We start from the raw sequence: 15,839 nt of genomic DNA, 5'->3' as shown, positions 1-15,839 counted from the left end.
AATCAGCTCAGGCATTGAACCATGGACCTCCGTCTTGTAAATCCACCGCACCTCGTTTGATCCATGTCTTGAATGACATAATGATCCTTTATATCTTCTAACCATTTGACTAACGAGCTAGTTTTTGGGAAAACTATAAATGGCAAAAAACTTCTCTTGAAATCTAAATATATTCACAGTGAATTACACAAAACAGTAAATTATAATAATGCAAACAGACTTCAAAATAATACGAACACAAATAAAAGAAAATATATCGGTCCATGCTAGAGAAGCTATTGACTACAAAGAAAAGAAATAAATAAGAAATTAGAAAGTATGCAATATAATAAAGAATCAATCCAACCCTAACGTAGCCGGGCATATTCGCTATACAATTTCAAAACGTACGGGTCGTAATAGCCACATCGAGTTCTAACCCTATTTCGAGACGAGATGGAGTGTAGTGCTTATATAGAGTATTATGAGCCTATTTGTAGCGAGTGAAACCTAACAGGACCACTCTAGGCGTTCGCTCCGTTCGGGCGGACTTAATAATGTCGTCGTGTTGGAAATGAAATACGAATCGAAAAACTATATAGAGTAGCTAGTTACGTGTAGTACTTTGTGAAGACTACTAAGTTTATTTTTCGTTCACTTATTTGATTATGCTAAATTTCGATTTTACATGGTGCAGTGTATTCAAAGAACACCATCACATCTCAATGTGATTGAATATAGTGTAATTCCTTGCTCCCTAGAAATATCTATACTAATAGTAGAAAGCTGAAGAGTTTGTTTGTTTGATTGAACGCGCTAATCTCAGGAACTACTGGTCCGATTTGAAAAATTCTTTCAGTGTTAGATAGCCCATTTATCGAGAAAGGCTATAGGTTATAAATATTATCCCTGTATGTCTACGGGAACGGGAACGACGCGAGTGAAACCGCGCGGTGTCAGCTAGTAACACAATCAATGCGAAAGTTAGTTTAGTAATTAATAATTTTCTAACACTTTCACGCTTTATAACAAGGGTATAAAAAGAATATAGAATATCCAGAAAAATCCGCTGGCAATAGTATTTTATAAGTTTTTTTCTAGTATTAATAAATGTTCTTTAGGTAAAACTTAAGTATATTTGTCTTATACTTGAGTGTCTATTTCTTTGAATAGATTATATAGCATACAAACTTAGCAAAGGAGCCGCAGAAGTTTACGAGTGCAGATATAATATGATTGAAACGTGCCAACTAGAAAGTTGCATAATCAACTTATGTGGTGTGGCGTCGTCGGGTTTTCAAAGAAAATGCGAAATGACAGTCTCTCCTCAAAGATAATTTTGTACATCATTAAATACGCCACAAAAGGCATTCTTATATAAATAGCGGTTTCGCAACATTTCATAAATAATTCATCGCACATTGCAGTCAACCAAATTTTACGGACCGCTTGAGAAATTGTCACCTACTTCATGATTACCTAGGTCTGCCATAACACCTACTCTAAGTTAAAATGGGAATAATTTGTGTGAATTTCTTTATTGTATTGTTAGGATTTACTTTATTTTAGAAAGTTTATACATAGGTGAATAATATAATCCATAGTAACTGAAAACAAATAAGATATGTACTATATTTATTCCAAGTTCAAAAATGAGTTTGGCTGGGGTATTTATTAAAATTAATTTCCAGGTCAAGTTATTTTTTTTTTCTAATGAAAAACAACTTTTATTTACTGTCTGCACTCGATTATAATTGAATGATGTATGTCTTAGGTGCTACAAGTATAACGCTAGTTAGGAAGGGACAATTTCACTTAACCCTTTCTACTACACTTTGAGACGTGTGCTATTTTTGTCGCACTGGGTCGTTTCGTCCGCGGCACGTATACGCGGACAATCTCGCCGAGGTCACGTGGTCCCCGCGGCGGTCACTGCGAGGTTACCGTGCAAGTTGTTAGACAAATAGATAAAATTTTACGTCTGTCTAAAATCACGTAAGCTTACGAAGAATGTAGAGGAACCCTTCTTTTAATATAGCAACTTATTTACGCAACTATCTATACTAATATTATAAAGCTGAAGAGTTTGTTTGTTTGTTTGTTTGATTGAACGCGCTAATCTCAGGAACTACTGCTCCGATTTGAAAAATTCTTTAAGCTTTAGATAGCCCATTTATCGTGGAAGGCTATAGGATATATATTATCCCCATATTCCTACGGAAACGGGAATCACGCGGGTGAAACCGCGCGGCGTCAGTTAGTCTAAGATAAAGACACTTCTGTGCATACATATATTCATCATTATCAACCCATATTCGGTTCACTGCTGAGCTCGAGTCTCCTCTTAGAATGAGAGGGGTCAGGCCAATAGTTCACCACGCTGGCCCAATGCGAAGTAGCAGACTTCACACACACAGAGAATATGCATATATTACAAGCTGGTAACTGACCTGGTAAACGTTGTTCTGCCATATAAATATCTTTTGTACAAAAATAATAAAATCATGATTAAAAATTCTAGGGGTAGATGAGGGGTGACTCTTCATAAATTCTCAAATATACCAACTATACAAAATATCAAAATCGCTCGAGTGGTTTCGAAGGATGGCAACTACAGACACCGTAACAAGAGATTTTTTAAAACAAACAGTGGGAACATTACAATCATTTCAAATACACAACTGGAAATGCAATATAAGGAAATTCATCCCATATATTAATTACAACGGTCAACGCAAAATTAATTCAAGATATCGGACACAACGACCAGGGCGAGGGGACACATGTTTGATCAAAACAATAAATTAATGGATGCGGAGAGCAGAAGCAATTCCGCTAAAAGAATCAGCCGTCATCCCGGCCCGTAATGAATGTTGAGCCAACGCTGACTGGTGTGTGACTCCCTACGTAAAAGGAAATAAATATGGATGTGTAATGTGTGTGAACAAATGTCACAAGAAAATTGCTCCTAAACTTACAAAGGTTGACAGATGTCGTTTCTCCAATAACAGTTGAAGAAGATTTGGGACTAAAATTATGAATCCTTTAGGATTATGATAACGGTCAGATGTTAATTAATGTTTGAGCAACTTCTTAGAGTGTTTTCAAGGGAATGTAACACTGCAGACTCGGGATGTCTGCTTAGGATTTTATGAAAGAAAAACTATCAATGTTAGACTCGTTCCAAGATAGGAGCATCTTCAGAAGATGTTTAATTGGAAATATTCAATTTTAATGTTATGTGTCTTAAGTGACTTTTCGGTCTTGTAGGTATCTATAACCTATTAACCTCTGTAGTAAAAGTAATAGTAAGTTTGTCGTGTCTGTATATGTATCTGTTTGTTCGATAGTAGTTTCTAAATAAATGAAAACTGACATGATTAAGTCGGAGAATTATCAAAATTTCCAATTTTGACTTGTCATGTTTATTTTCATATTTTAATTTCCTTAAACAGTTACCATATGATTTCCTTGTATGTAGGATCCCTTTGTTTTAGATATATCACTTCCTATCCAAATACTTAGCGTTAAGTTGCTGTTACGATGTGGGTCGGAAATTGAATTAGTCTTAATTCGATAGCACTTGAAAGAATGGTGACACTGTTGTTTGTTTTGTAACATCTTTGTGCGTTTTAGGGTTCCGTCATAATTTCCTAATTTTCGGGACACATTATTTTCGGGACTATTTTAGCGACTGACAGAGACCTGCCAGAAACATCATCATTAAAAATTCTTCGAAGTCGCGATTTCTATTGAAAAGTACATTTTTTTTAATGACGACGTGTAGAGATTATGACTTTTAAAATTTGTTTTTTATAATAATAATAAATAATAACCTTATCTTGTCTTTTTCTCCGATCTAGACGAGGCCTTCAAAGCGTAATTTGTCCTCTATCAAAATTTACTTTGATAATGTTCTGTACGGTTTGCAGTAAACAATAAAAATACCAAATTTTGGCTGTTATTATTTGTATTTGCAAAAAATAAATTTTTAGTAGTTTCGCGTACTATATTAGATTAAATAATATTTCTGGGAAAATATTGATGGTTTAATTTACAAGAAACTATTACGAATCTTACTCCTATTTTGAGTACATTATTTAAGTACCAACGACAAAGCGATGAGACATTACAGAGGGTTTATAAAACACATCCTCCATTAAAGTAACAAGGGGCTAATAAACCCCCCAGCAGCACCCACACGCCTACAGTCGTGGTACGTGTACGAGAGACACTATGAGGCATCACTTCTTTCTACGCGTTCAGTGACTGGGCCTTTGTGAGGCGCACGCTTTAGCTGTCATCAACGGAACTAGAACAGGCCTTTCATTTGAACCCCGCCATTGTTCTGCGAGCCTGGTATAACGGGGAATTAAAAAGGCAATTCCCTAAATGAGACCACTCGCAATACAGGGTTAAACACGCCCCATGTAGATATGCTCACGTATTCATCTAAATAAGCAGGTATATTAGGGGTTCGCTTGATGATTTTTGGCGTGTGTTACTCTAAGGTATGCTACGTATATTTATTTAAATTTTAATCCCGTGTCATTATTAATTTGAATATTTAATTACTTCAAAGATTTGCAACAGTTAAGGCATTTATTTTTTAGTTTCGTAATGTTAAATTAAACTTCGTATCTAGTGAAAAAGATATTTATAATTGTTATCAATAGTTCATCGTTTAAAATAACGCCACTTAACTGTGATTAGCATTGCCATTAACATTAAAAGTGTATGTAAAATTAACTTAAACAAACAAACAAACATTGCTAGTTAGATAAAAGCTTGTAATAAAAGTCTACTAAGTTAGAGATCAGAATAAATATTAGATATATTTATGATAGGTAAACCATCACTTAATGTTACCATACGATATCACCAGACACTTATCTATAATCATGTTAATTACAACGTGTTATCATCCCACACACATTTATCGAATACACAAGGTATTACAATATATTAATGCACCATTATATTTCCTAGTTGGGGGCGTCAAAATATCAGTGGGTAGTAGTGTTTTCAAATGTAATGACAATGCAAATTGAGTTTTATCAGCGTGGTATTAAGGATTATATCAGTTAATCGTTATTGATTGAAAAAGTCAATGATGCTAGGCCCTATGTGTAGGACGTAGAAGTAGATATGTTTGTAGGCAATGAACCTACTGTAATTGAGGGTCATAACCAAGGAAAGGCAGATACGGTTTATTATGTGCAGTGCACGGTCCAAGATATTACGGGATTTAATTTCTCATTTCATTATTTTCGTTTCGAGTAATAAAAAATATTCACGTTATTACCAAGAGGTCAAGGTGTGAAAGTGTAACACACAAATAAATAAAGTCAGAATTAGAAAATTACTTAGGATTTTGGGATTAAAATGGAAATACCAATCTTCACTTTATCGGTAAATACTATTATATAGTATTTTTCATCTATGGTTTTACAATCAATATTAATAAGTATCTAAACTAAATTGACTTCTCAGTTCTAAATGCAGTAAACAAGATCACTTAAAAGAAACAATTTAATTCATTTAATCGACGCGGTTTTAAACACTGAGCTTCTTGGTGTCATTTGTACCCGTCCTAGAGATAATTAACTCGGACGGTGGCATCGCATTTAACGGTTAACTACCTTTTAAATAAAAGAATAAGGGTGTATTTCCACTTGAGATGTGCAACGTTGCTAAGCTACTGATGTCTGTAAACTTAGTCAGTATTGCTTACTAGCTTTGGTGAAAGCTAAGCTTTTTATATACTTAGCTAATAGTTCTAGAAAAAAATTATGAGGCTAGAGACTTTAGTGATAGTGATATTTTACAATACGTCGATTAACAATCATCATTTACTGAATTTTATATTCGCTTTTTTATGGAATATGGAAATATTGGTCATGATTGATGATGAAATGGATAGTAAAATTTTGTTAAAAATATTAAATACCACACCTTACTTGCTCCACTTCACTAATACTACATACTCGTAGGTACTTAGCTTTGGAGGAAAAATAAAGTTTTGTTGCTTAGTGGTGATTTATTTTTTTAACTTTATCGCTTCGGTGGAAAGGCACCTTTATAAGATTTGGAACCGGATTTGTAAAAGGTTAAAAATGTTTACACATACGTTACGTTTTAGACACGGTTAATTGGACGGTTAATTAAAGCCTGGAGCCCTGAACAATGCCTTAGTTAATGAGTGATACAAGCTGAAGCTACATGTCACGGAGACTCACATAATAGAAGGTTCTTCCAGCTTCCTCCCAAGGCGCGGAGACAACGGTGCAATCTAGGAGTCGGGTTGGCAGGTGGAGCGCGAGGAAGAGGTATTCTCACGTCTCCCTCTGAAGAACTCCTTCCTAACAACGAAGATCCTCGATCCCTAGACAGAGATCTGCGTCTACCGAACGGCGCACCTCTGACAGTTGCAAAATTTTCCTCACAAGTCACACTGAAAGTGTCCATAGGAATCCCCTCGGGTTCCCGTCTGCTACGAACAGAAAATGTCCTTCTGAATCCACTAGCCAAACCCTCCATAGTCTTTCGTTTAGGTTTGGGTAACTCCTCAGAGCTTATAACAGTTATGTTATCCATGTCGTTGGCTCCGTAGGATCTGTAACGCAAATGTTCTATTCCTGATAAATCTTCGACGCCTCCATGGCGATATCGTAAAGGTCTTCCTCTATCTATAATACCGAGCTCGTCGTAGCTTCTGTATGTCGACGTACGACGTGGCGCTGGTGGGCGACCAGCTTTATCAATTGTCATTTTTCAGTTTTGTCCCTTAGTAGCAACCTGGTGAAGAAATGCTTCGGTTTAGCATTTGATACCACAGGCGTCCGATCATCTTGGCTTGCATTGACTATTTACACAGATCACACCATGATCACAGAGATCATGGTGTTTCCTACTATTTATTAAAAGGCTAATAGTCTGTTGTAGTGTTTCTCCGTGGTCTTCAGTTACAAATTGATATTGGCGTAGGCCAGTTCAGTGATTAAAATATGGCTTATCATTTATATTTAATAGCTCCTTTCAAATATGTCATATTAAAGCAAGACCATTGTTAAGTTCGTTGACTTGGAAATGTACACAAGGCTTTAGAAATAATTAACTTCAGAATTTACTTACAAGTTACAGAGTCGAATGTCCCATCGAGAATTCCATTGGTTACGTAATTGACTGTACCTTGAACACTTGAACAGTTAGCTAGTGACATTGAGGATTATCTTTGGGGGGTCGACGCCTATTACGGTTACTTAGCGTAAAATTTGCGTGTGGGTCGCTCGTTCAACATTTACAATATCGTGACTTGTCCAACTTATGTTGAAACAACGTAATATAATTTGCTTTCCTAAACGGAACGATTAGTTGGTCTTTTGAATTTGTGAAGGCAATCGGTATGGTACAAGAGTTTGCATTGGGAGGTATTGTTAGCGCTCAAATTAAATTATTTATAATAAGCTTTTCTATTAATCCGTATGCCCGTAGTTTCAACAGAGTGTCATTTGGTTTTCAACAAAGTACTTAACTTTTTCTTTACGTCAGATCACAACGAACAATTTAATTCAATATGTTAGACAATCAGACATAAAATAATCATGATTTCCCTTTTTTAATGCGCTGTTCTTCTTTTAACATCCCTTGTAAAATAATGATACTAGTACTTAACTCTAATATAGTATGCAGTATTTTATTTACTTTCATTAAATAAAATATCTGTAACACTCTCAATAAGTAGCTCTTCAAAATATTGGTACATAAAAACCTCATACATAAAAAGCAAGTCAAAAACATTACCCTTCTAACGCAGTACAAATTAATCATTTATGTTATCTAATCACTTAGTCTTAGTTTCAAGAACAGTTTGAAGAGGCTTTTAAATAATACGCAATTCGTACAACGACTTCGCCGCAACAACATTTCAAGTAGTTAATTGTCTATGATAGCTCCTATAAACACTCTGTTTCTTAGAATAGATTACATATTCTATACACATAATATGTAAACAAATTAAAGTGCCGTATTGTGCTGAGATTGTGTTTATTTGAGCTGCTCTCAGAAACTATTGTAAGTAATGATTAAGTAACTAATTATTATTGGCCGTGATACTTCAATCATCATTGATTGTATCATCAGAAAATTGTAAATAGAAAAAGTTAAAACAACGACAAAGAAATCAACTATTAGGATCTAAAGTAAAAATAAAAGTATTCACTGATGAGTTTGGAACGACAAGGAACCACACCCATATGCTTCTTATTGGCTCAACGATGTTTTCCAAACAATTAAAGAATTAGGACTTCCTGCTTCGGTCGTTAAAAACGGATTTGACCTATTCTAGATCGTGGTTGAACATCCTCATTTAATTAAGTCGGTAACTTCTATGTTCGTTTCCAAGCAATTACATTGAATGTAACAGACAAGAAAATTCGCTCAAAAAATTGTAGAACGTAGAACTTATATTAATTTAGAATGATAGAAATATTCAAAAGTTATCGCTAAAGAATAAATAAGATTGTCAGAGAACAGACTTGAGAATTTGGATAATAGAAAAATAAAATATCTTAAGATTCTACAATAAATAAAAACAAGAAAACGAAGATGATGTTTATGACTTCGTTATAATCTTAATAGATTAAAATGAAGTGTCTTGTGAATTTATCGTCATAAATTCAATAGAAATCAAGACTACGTAAACAATAACAATAAATAGCAAAACAATATAACGCTATCAATTGTTTCGTTCACTTTTACCGAATGAACCCCACTCTTATCTGATAAAAGCGAGTTAACAGAAACGGAATGTCACCTTTAATTCCGTGAAAAGGGTACGTGGCGTTGAAAAGTGCAAAAGAAGTGCCACAAAAAGGTTACACTTGTCGAAGTGAATGAACCAGAACCAAATAAGCACGGAATTTGTCAGAACGTTTAAAAGATTGCCAGAGTATTACGCCATGGACATAAACCCACCCATTACCCAAACACTCTTGACGGTGATTTTATTATGATGACAGCGACAATATCAAAGCTATTTAAATTGATTTTAAACAACAAAAAAGTTATTTTTAATTATCTACAAGATATTTTTACAATATTGTAAAGTAATGTAACTTCAAATTGATGCTACGAGGATTTACAAAAAGAGGAGGAGGAAACGCGCCCTGTCTATATTACAAGTATAAGAAATAATTTAATAACTTTTAGTTTACATCATCTTTTCGACGAAGACCTCATCAAGAAATATTGTAATATTTCAGTCTAATTTCACAGCTAAACCTGCCATAAGCATTTCTCGGCCCTTTAGGTAAATCCAAATTAAATGCAATTAATTGGGTTTTTTTGCGGTAAGCATTCAGACAGACAAACGAGTGATATTGTTAATATGATAGTAGTCGTCTAACTAAATATAGTTCGACATGAATTTCACTAAGTATAAGTAAGTTGCCGCTAAATAGGGTCATTGTAACATCGCGTGGTGGATACATCATAGCGTGTCACCATCCTATTATACAAATGGTTTATGCACTAGGAAGACTCCCGGAGCAATTCACGTCAAACGGTGTCACCTTATGTCATCGTAAAATGGCGGGAAACCGTATGATGTGACGCAATGTGACGCGGCGATGGTTTTTTTATTTGGATTTCTTCGTGAATTTATGACTGTATCGCACTATTCGTAGTGTGTTTCTACTTTTATTTTATTCTCTTCAAACTAAATATGTGACCGTCGTAAATATTTTACTAGAACACTGGACCCCAATTCTCTTGAACATTGAAATAATAAAAGCGTACTATGCGACTGTAGTGGTGACAATATGTATTTCTCAACCTAAGTCATCAGTAGATAATATTACACCCATAATGTAATTTTTATACTCGTCCTCGCAGATTCTTATTCTAAGTAGTCCATTTACCTACAGGATTATTTTATTAAAAGGTAGACATTTATACAATTGATGAGTATTTTATAATTTTACTAGCGGACGCTCGCGCGGAATTTAGTTTTTCACAAATCCCTCGGGAACCATGGATTTTTCCGGGATAAAAAGTAGCCAATGTGTTAATCCCTGCTATAATATATCTCAATACCAAATTTCAGCTAATTCAGTTAAGTAGTCGAGGCGTGAAAGACTAACAAACATTCATATCATTAAAATCATCAGTTTTCGCAAATATCGGAAAACCATGGATTTTTCGGGATAAAAAGTAGCCTATATTTTAATCCAGAGTAGTTTAATCTTCAGTAGTAGCGGCGTTAAAGAGTAACAAACATCTAAACATCCATACAAACTCTCGCCTTTATAATATTAGTAGGATAGGATTCTAAATATAGTTAATTTTTCATTAAATCAATAAATCATCAGTTTCAAAATGCTATAGTAATATTCCCAAAGGTCATAATAATATGAAATCGTATGAAAGTTTTTAATTTGGAAGCAGAATAAAAACACTCAAATAAGCATGCACCACTCCAGTCGAAACTAAACATCTCAAACGTTGAAGGACATGTTTGAACAGCCCGTTTTAACGCCGAAACAGGAAGCCGGATTGGGCTTCCACAAATCAAAAGAGCTAATTTGGAAATCCTTTTAATGAATGACAGGAATGTTGATACGGAAATATTTGTAGTTCACTCGAACTCTACCTTCCTACTTTCGAAAGAAAATGCGTTTTTGTCAATATTGATAGAATGGCGCTAATGGATATGGACTTCGATGGTGGTATTTCCTAGGTACAATGGCGTTTTTGTATCAATGAACAGGCAGTAAGCTGGTGTAATGTGCGAAAATTAGTCAATTGCAACACCAATTACCAAAGTCATTGGCTCAACAAGTTTTATCTATACTAATATTAGAAAGAGGTAAACTTTGTGGTATTGTAGGAGGTAATCTCTGGATCTATTGAACCGATTTAGAAAAATCTTTTATCACTAAAAAGTCACGTTATTTTTGAGGGTAATAAGCTATATATTTTGATCCTGTATTCTCACTGCAACGGGAATTATCGGATGAAACTTGTTGGCTAGTAAATTTAAGCTAATTTTACATTACGATTAGTACTACTTTGGTATAAAATAAGAATTATGAGATTGGAGCATCCACTGGTAAAAATCCATTTCATATTTTAAATCATATTTGTGAAACTATATTTTGTTTTGAAGTGTGACTTCCTATCTGTTTATGATAAAGGATAAAATAGAACTTCAGAAAAGGTAACCTTATTATGTTGGAGACAGTTGAGAGAGTTTACTAGAAAGCTACTTTTGGCACGCATAAGTGACATTATCGGGAACCTATAAATCAGAAATAATGAGTACAGACGCTGTTCTAAATAATTTATGAAAATATAGCGTATTTGTGGCATGAATAGAATATAAGACGTACTCGCCAGACAGTCACGGCTTCGGACCGGTGAGTGCAGTGGCTATACAGTGCAAAAGATCAACAGATAAAGGTAGAAGCTGAACTATATTTACTAACGCCTCAGTAAACTAAAAAGAAGAAAGCCAAACATACTTGCATAAAGTTTAAGAGGATGACCGAAGGATTACATTTCAGAAAGATATATACGCTACTGTTTTTCATTTATTTTTTACATATGTTCGGTCTGTTTACGCTAATCTTTGAAACTAACTGTTTTTTTTTTGCAATTTGGACTGTTCGATAAACATAAAAAAGAATTACTTTAGACTAAAAAGAGGGAATAATTAATTCAAACGACTCACAAAAACTGCTGAGGGCAGAATAAATAATTTTACGACTATATTATGCTTAGGATAATTTATACTGTTGAAAAAGTAGAAGTAAGAAAATTGTTTTATATTTAGTAAATGTTATTTACAAAATATACAAAAAATATGTATAAAGCAATGACTGTATTAATATCGAACTAAGATGCCTTTTGTCTGTCTGTATTCGGTTTATTTGACGAAAAGTAATTAAATAATTATTGTTGTGGTTGTGTTATTTTTTTTCAAGTTTATAAATATTTTTATTTTTCATATATATAACCATATTATATTATTTCATTATATAAGTATTTAACTATTTATGTATATTTGTAAAATTCAAAAAATTCAAATTGCCTCTTCATATGGACCTTTCGTGGCTATCAGTATATTTGACGAGCAGTATTTTCAATTAAACTAGCAATATTTTGGTATTTTAATATTGAGGTGTAGTGTTTTTGTTGCAAATATGATTAAATATACAAATTAGCTTTCTTAAATATTGAAGTTAACTATTACAATACAATGTTCAAAAATTGTGTCAAGTGGAAAACGATATAAAAAGAGGTAATTCATAATCATTCAAGTGCTTGTTACAAAATTGGGTTATACTCGAACATACTACTGTTCAGAACGAGTATCTTGCACTACTGTGTACAAATAAATGAGGTTAATGACGCAATATTGATACTCCATGTATTCTTACTTATTATTTTAATTAAAATATCGACATTGATTCAAATTACTCTCCAGTTGAACAAGTTGTTTGACGACATTTATTTACATCAGATTTTTAAGGAAAGAGCGAGAATTAAGCTTAATACAATTAAAAGATAGCCCGCTTAAGTTTTCATTAGAGAACTAAGATTTATATAAAATGTATTAATTACTATAAACTTTACGGTTTTTAAAGCACGTCATTTCTTCATCTACCACCGTACTGCAAGACAATATCTAAGTTTAAGTTTAGTTTCTGATAACTAACTAAAGCAAGTGGAATGTGACTGCTTTTGTTTTAAAAAATAATAGCCATTATTTTATAATTATGAACAATAATCCCATTCCCCTCTCACTAATCGTAAAGACAGTGTAAGGAGTAAGAGTTCGTACGACATTAGTTGAAATTGAGGGGTACTTTTTTTTTTATTCTGTACAAGTTAGCCCTTGACTACAACCTCACCTGATGGTAAGTGATGATGCAATCCAAGATGGAAGCGTGCTAACTTGTTAGGAGTAGGATGACAATACACACCCCTTTCAGTTTCTACACGACATCGTACCGGAACGCTAAATCGCTTGGCGGTACGTCTTTGTCGGCAGGGTGGTAACTAGCCACGGCCGAAGCCTCCCACTAGCCAAAATCACCAGCCAGAGTTTCAAATCCGTGACTTCTCGGTTTTTTGTCTGGGCCCTTGACCGTGGTGGCTAATGAGTTTAGGTTATCATGTCAGTTGCGTTTTAAACATCTGCGTCCACCTTAAGTTCGTGTTGCAGCGAGCGTGTGTGGTCCGTATATGGCGGGTTTATCGCCTCCATCGCGCTACTCGATGCGAGTAAACTTTAACCATTGACAACGCGATTTCCATGAGCATTTGGTACGCGCGAGTTTTCCACGAGGAGGTTTAATATCACCCAACTTTGTGTAACGCCACAATGATTTCGACCCTTTGTTTCCTCACAAAGAAGGAATTCGGAATAAAGGCAGTGGAATTTTGTATAGCATATATAATATTTCGTTCGTTTTTCGTTTTTATTTTATTGTTTTCACGTTCTCTGAAATCTTTTATTAATCTTTTACAGATGTGTTGGTTTGTAGATGTTTGATTTGTATGGTAAAGCAATGATTGTTAATCATAAAATTCAAACAATTATATCAGTTTAAATCGGTCGAAAACAAAATAAAATATTATGGTTTTGTAATAGTATAGAAATAAGTATTTGTAGCAAAAATAAAAAAAGTTATAAAATAAAAAATGCAGAAGACTAGCTACGTAAGAAATAGTAATTAAAGAAATAAAAGTAAGAAGCTCAAATGCATCCAGACAACCTGTAGAGAAAGAATTTCTATAGACTGATCATTGCGAATATTAATGATGTTGATAAATAAGCTGATTTAGAAGTTGTAAATCTTTTCATGAAACCCAGGCCAGGTCCAATTGTAAAACAAAGACAAGAACATTGTTGACATAAAGTGAGGGTAGCAAACAGATTTGTTTAGGTACGTAGAGCTAGAAGATATTTTATTACTAAAAAAATATGATAACAAAAAAAAAAAAATGAAAAAAGTTAAGTCTTCAGAGCGTTACTAATAACTGTTAAACTTTTATTTATCTGTATTTTTTGATTTGGTTAATCTCTTAAATTATTACAAAGTCTCACTACAAATAACACCGTAAACATAGAGTCTGAACATAGAAATTTGTTAAAAGACAAGACTTGATTATTCTGTACATTAAATTGCTTGACATCTGATATTGTTGGGTCAGACTACTGCACACAGATCATAATAACATATATCATAAACTTAAATATTAGTGTTCATTTTGCGAACATAGCGAACGAGTCATAAATATCTCAAGAGCTAAGGTCAACCGGAATCAATGCGACCGGACCGTTAGCATGACTAAAAGAACAAAGAAAGTTATTTAGTGCCATTTATCAGTGACACCATACTTACCTACCATTATAAATACACTTGACCGTGTCGAGTAGAACAATTTGTACTGATAAGTTTAGGTACTAGGAGTACAATGACTCGGTTCAAACTTGAAGAAATAAATAAATATAAAAAACTTTATGGACAGCCTTTCCGGTACCATGTATCCAAATCGTGTATAAAGTTAAAATAAACTTAAAGTCGGTACGCCAAGAACTAGATTTAATAAAATTAGTTAATAATAATTGAAAAAAAGGTTATGAGTAGGATTTAAAATTATTTGCTGTCAAATGGTCACCAAACATAAAGTCATTTTTAACATATCGATCATGACACTAAACAAAAAAATAAAAATCCAAGTGATGTCGTATGTACTAGAAATCATCATATGCGAGGAGAAAGAAGAGAAAAAAAAAATAATTAAAAACAATTCTATCATTGATCTATTATTGAAAATATGATAGGTGTTTGAAACTCTGAAGTGAAATCAACTCACATTGTACAAATTCAAAGAAATCGTTATTTTAAAACTAATTACCCACTAACGGAATGCCTGAGCGATTTTCAATTTAAACCCGGACGTAGAAAAAAGTCTTTCGCAATAATTAGTTACGTAAGTTAAACAAATAAATGATTAATGCGTGGTGCACACTAATTTAATACACCGTCGTGCACAAAAAGCACCACACTTAGAGTCCATTAATCTTAACCGGGCATCGGCGTTCGATTAACCGATTGCGACGCGAACACCAATAACGCTAAACGCGAGCTATAATCAAGGCACGACAAAAAGTAAGAATCGATTACAAACGCTAACGAGACAGGGGGACTGGCTCGGGCAATTCATCAGCAGAGAAATCTGTTAGCGTAAGACAACACTAGGTCGTGTTTTTGTATTAATGGAAAAGGTACAGTTTAGAACAGAACAGCAGCTAAGAGAATTTTTGAAGATTGTATATATGGAATGAAAATAACTCTGTGCACATCAGCAGATAGTCTTTTAGAAAATACAAATACTTGCTGAAAAGAATACAAATATTCATTTTTCAGTAAAAGTACAACATAACATCGTGTCTCACAAAATTACACAACGAAATAAAGTAATAGGTGATTGTAAAAATTTGCCTATTCATTATGATAGTGATAAAACAAAATTAGTTTTAAATAATAATACAAATTACATAAGAGTAGTAAAATACGCATAATATGTTCTTTAAAAATTAAATTTAAAATAAGCTATGCTTAATCTCCACTAACTTAATGAAAATATCATCTTCAATGATACTAATTATCACCTTAGGAAGGAAATAGAATGCTAAATGATTCAATATGATGAGACAGACACACTAAAAAAATCCTAAACTATAGAATGAATTGATTTTGACAAAATCGAAAGAGATTGAAATACGTATATCGATTCAAACTGCTAAATGAACGGTTCACGTCATATGTGATTCAGGGAAATAAATT

General features: G+C 33.7%; 1 protein-coding gene across 6 annotated transcripts in view; it reads right to left on the bottom strand.

Annotated features, from left to right (window-relative positions):
- Window positions 1-15,839, bottom strand: part of LOC112053755 (caskin-2) — a 324,648-nt gene that overhangs the window by 129,914 nt on the left and 178,895 nt on the right. For 2 of the 6 annotated variants that reach the window (XM_052884460.1, XM_052884461.1), the window contains exon 2: window positions 6,219-6,777. The exons of the other annotated variants lie outside the window; for them this stretch is intronic. In XM_052884460.1, coding sequence (XP_052740420.1) covers window positions 6,219-6,750 — 532 coding nt within the window. In that variant the 5' untranslated portion in view covers window positions 6,751-6,777. The remainder of the gene's footprint in view (window positions 1-6,218; window positions 6,778-15,839) is intronic. 6 annotated transcript variants of the gene reach the window in all.

The sequence above is a fragment of the Bicyclus anynana genome, chromosome 11, assembly GCF_947172395.1.
Source record: "Bicyclus anynana chromosome 11, ilBicAnyn1.1, whole genome shotgun sequence".
Classification (NCBI taxonomy): Eukaryota; Metazoa; Arthropoda; class Insecta; order Lepidoptera; family Nymphalidae; genus Bicyclus; species Bicyclus anynana.
This window is presented reverse-complemented; position numbering and strand designations above follow the sequence as displayed.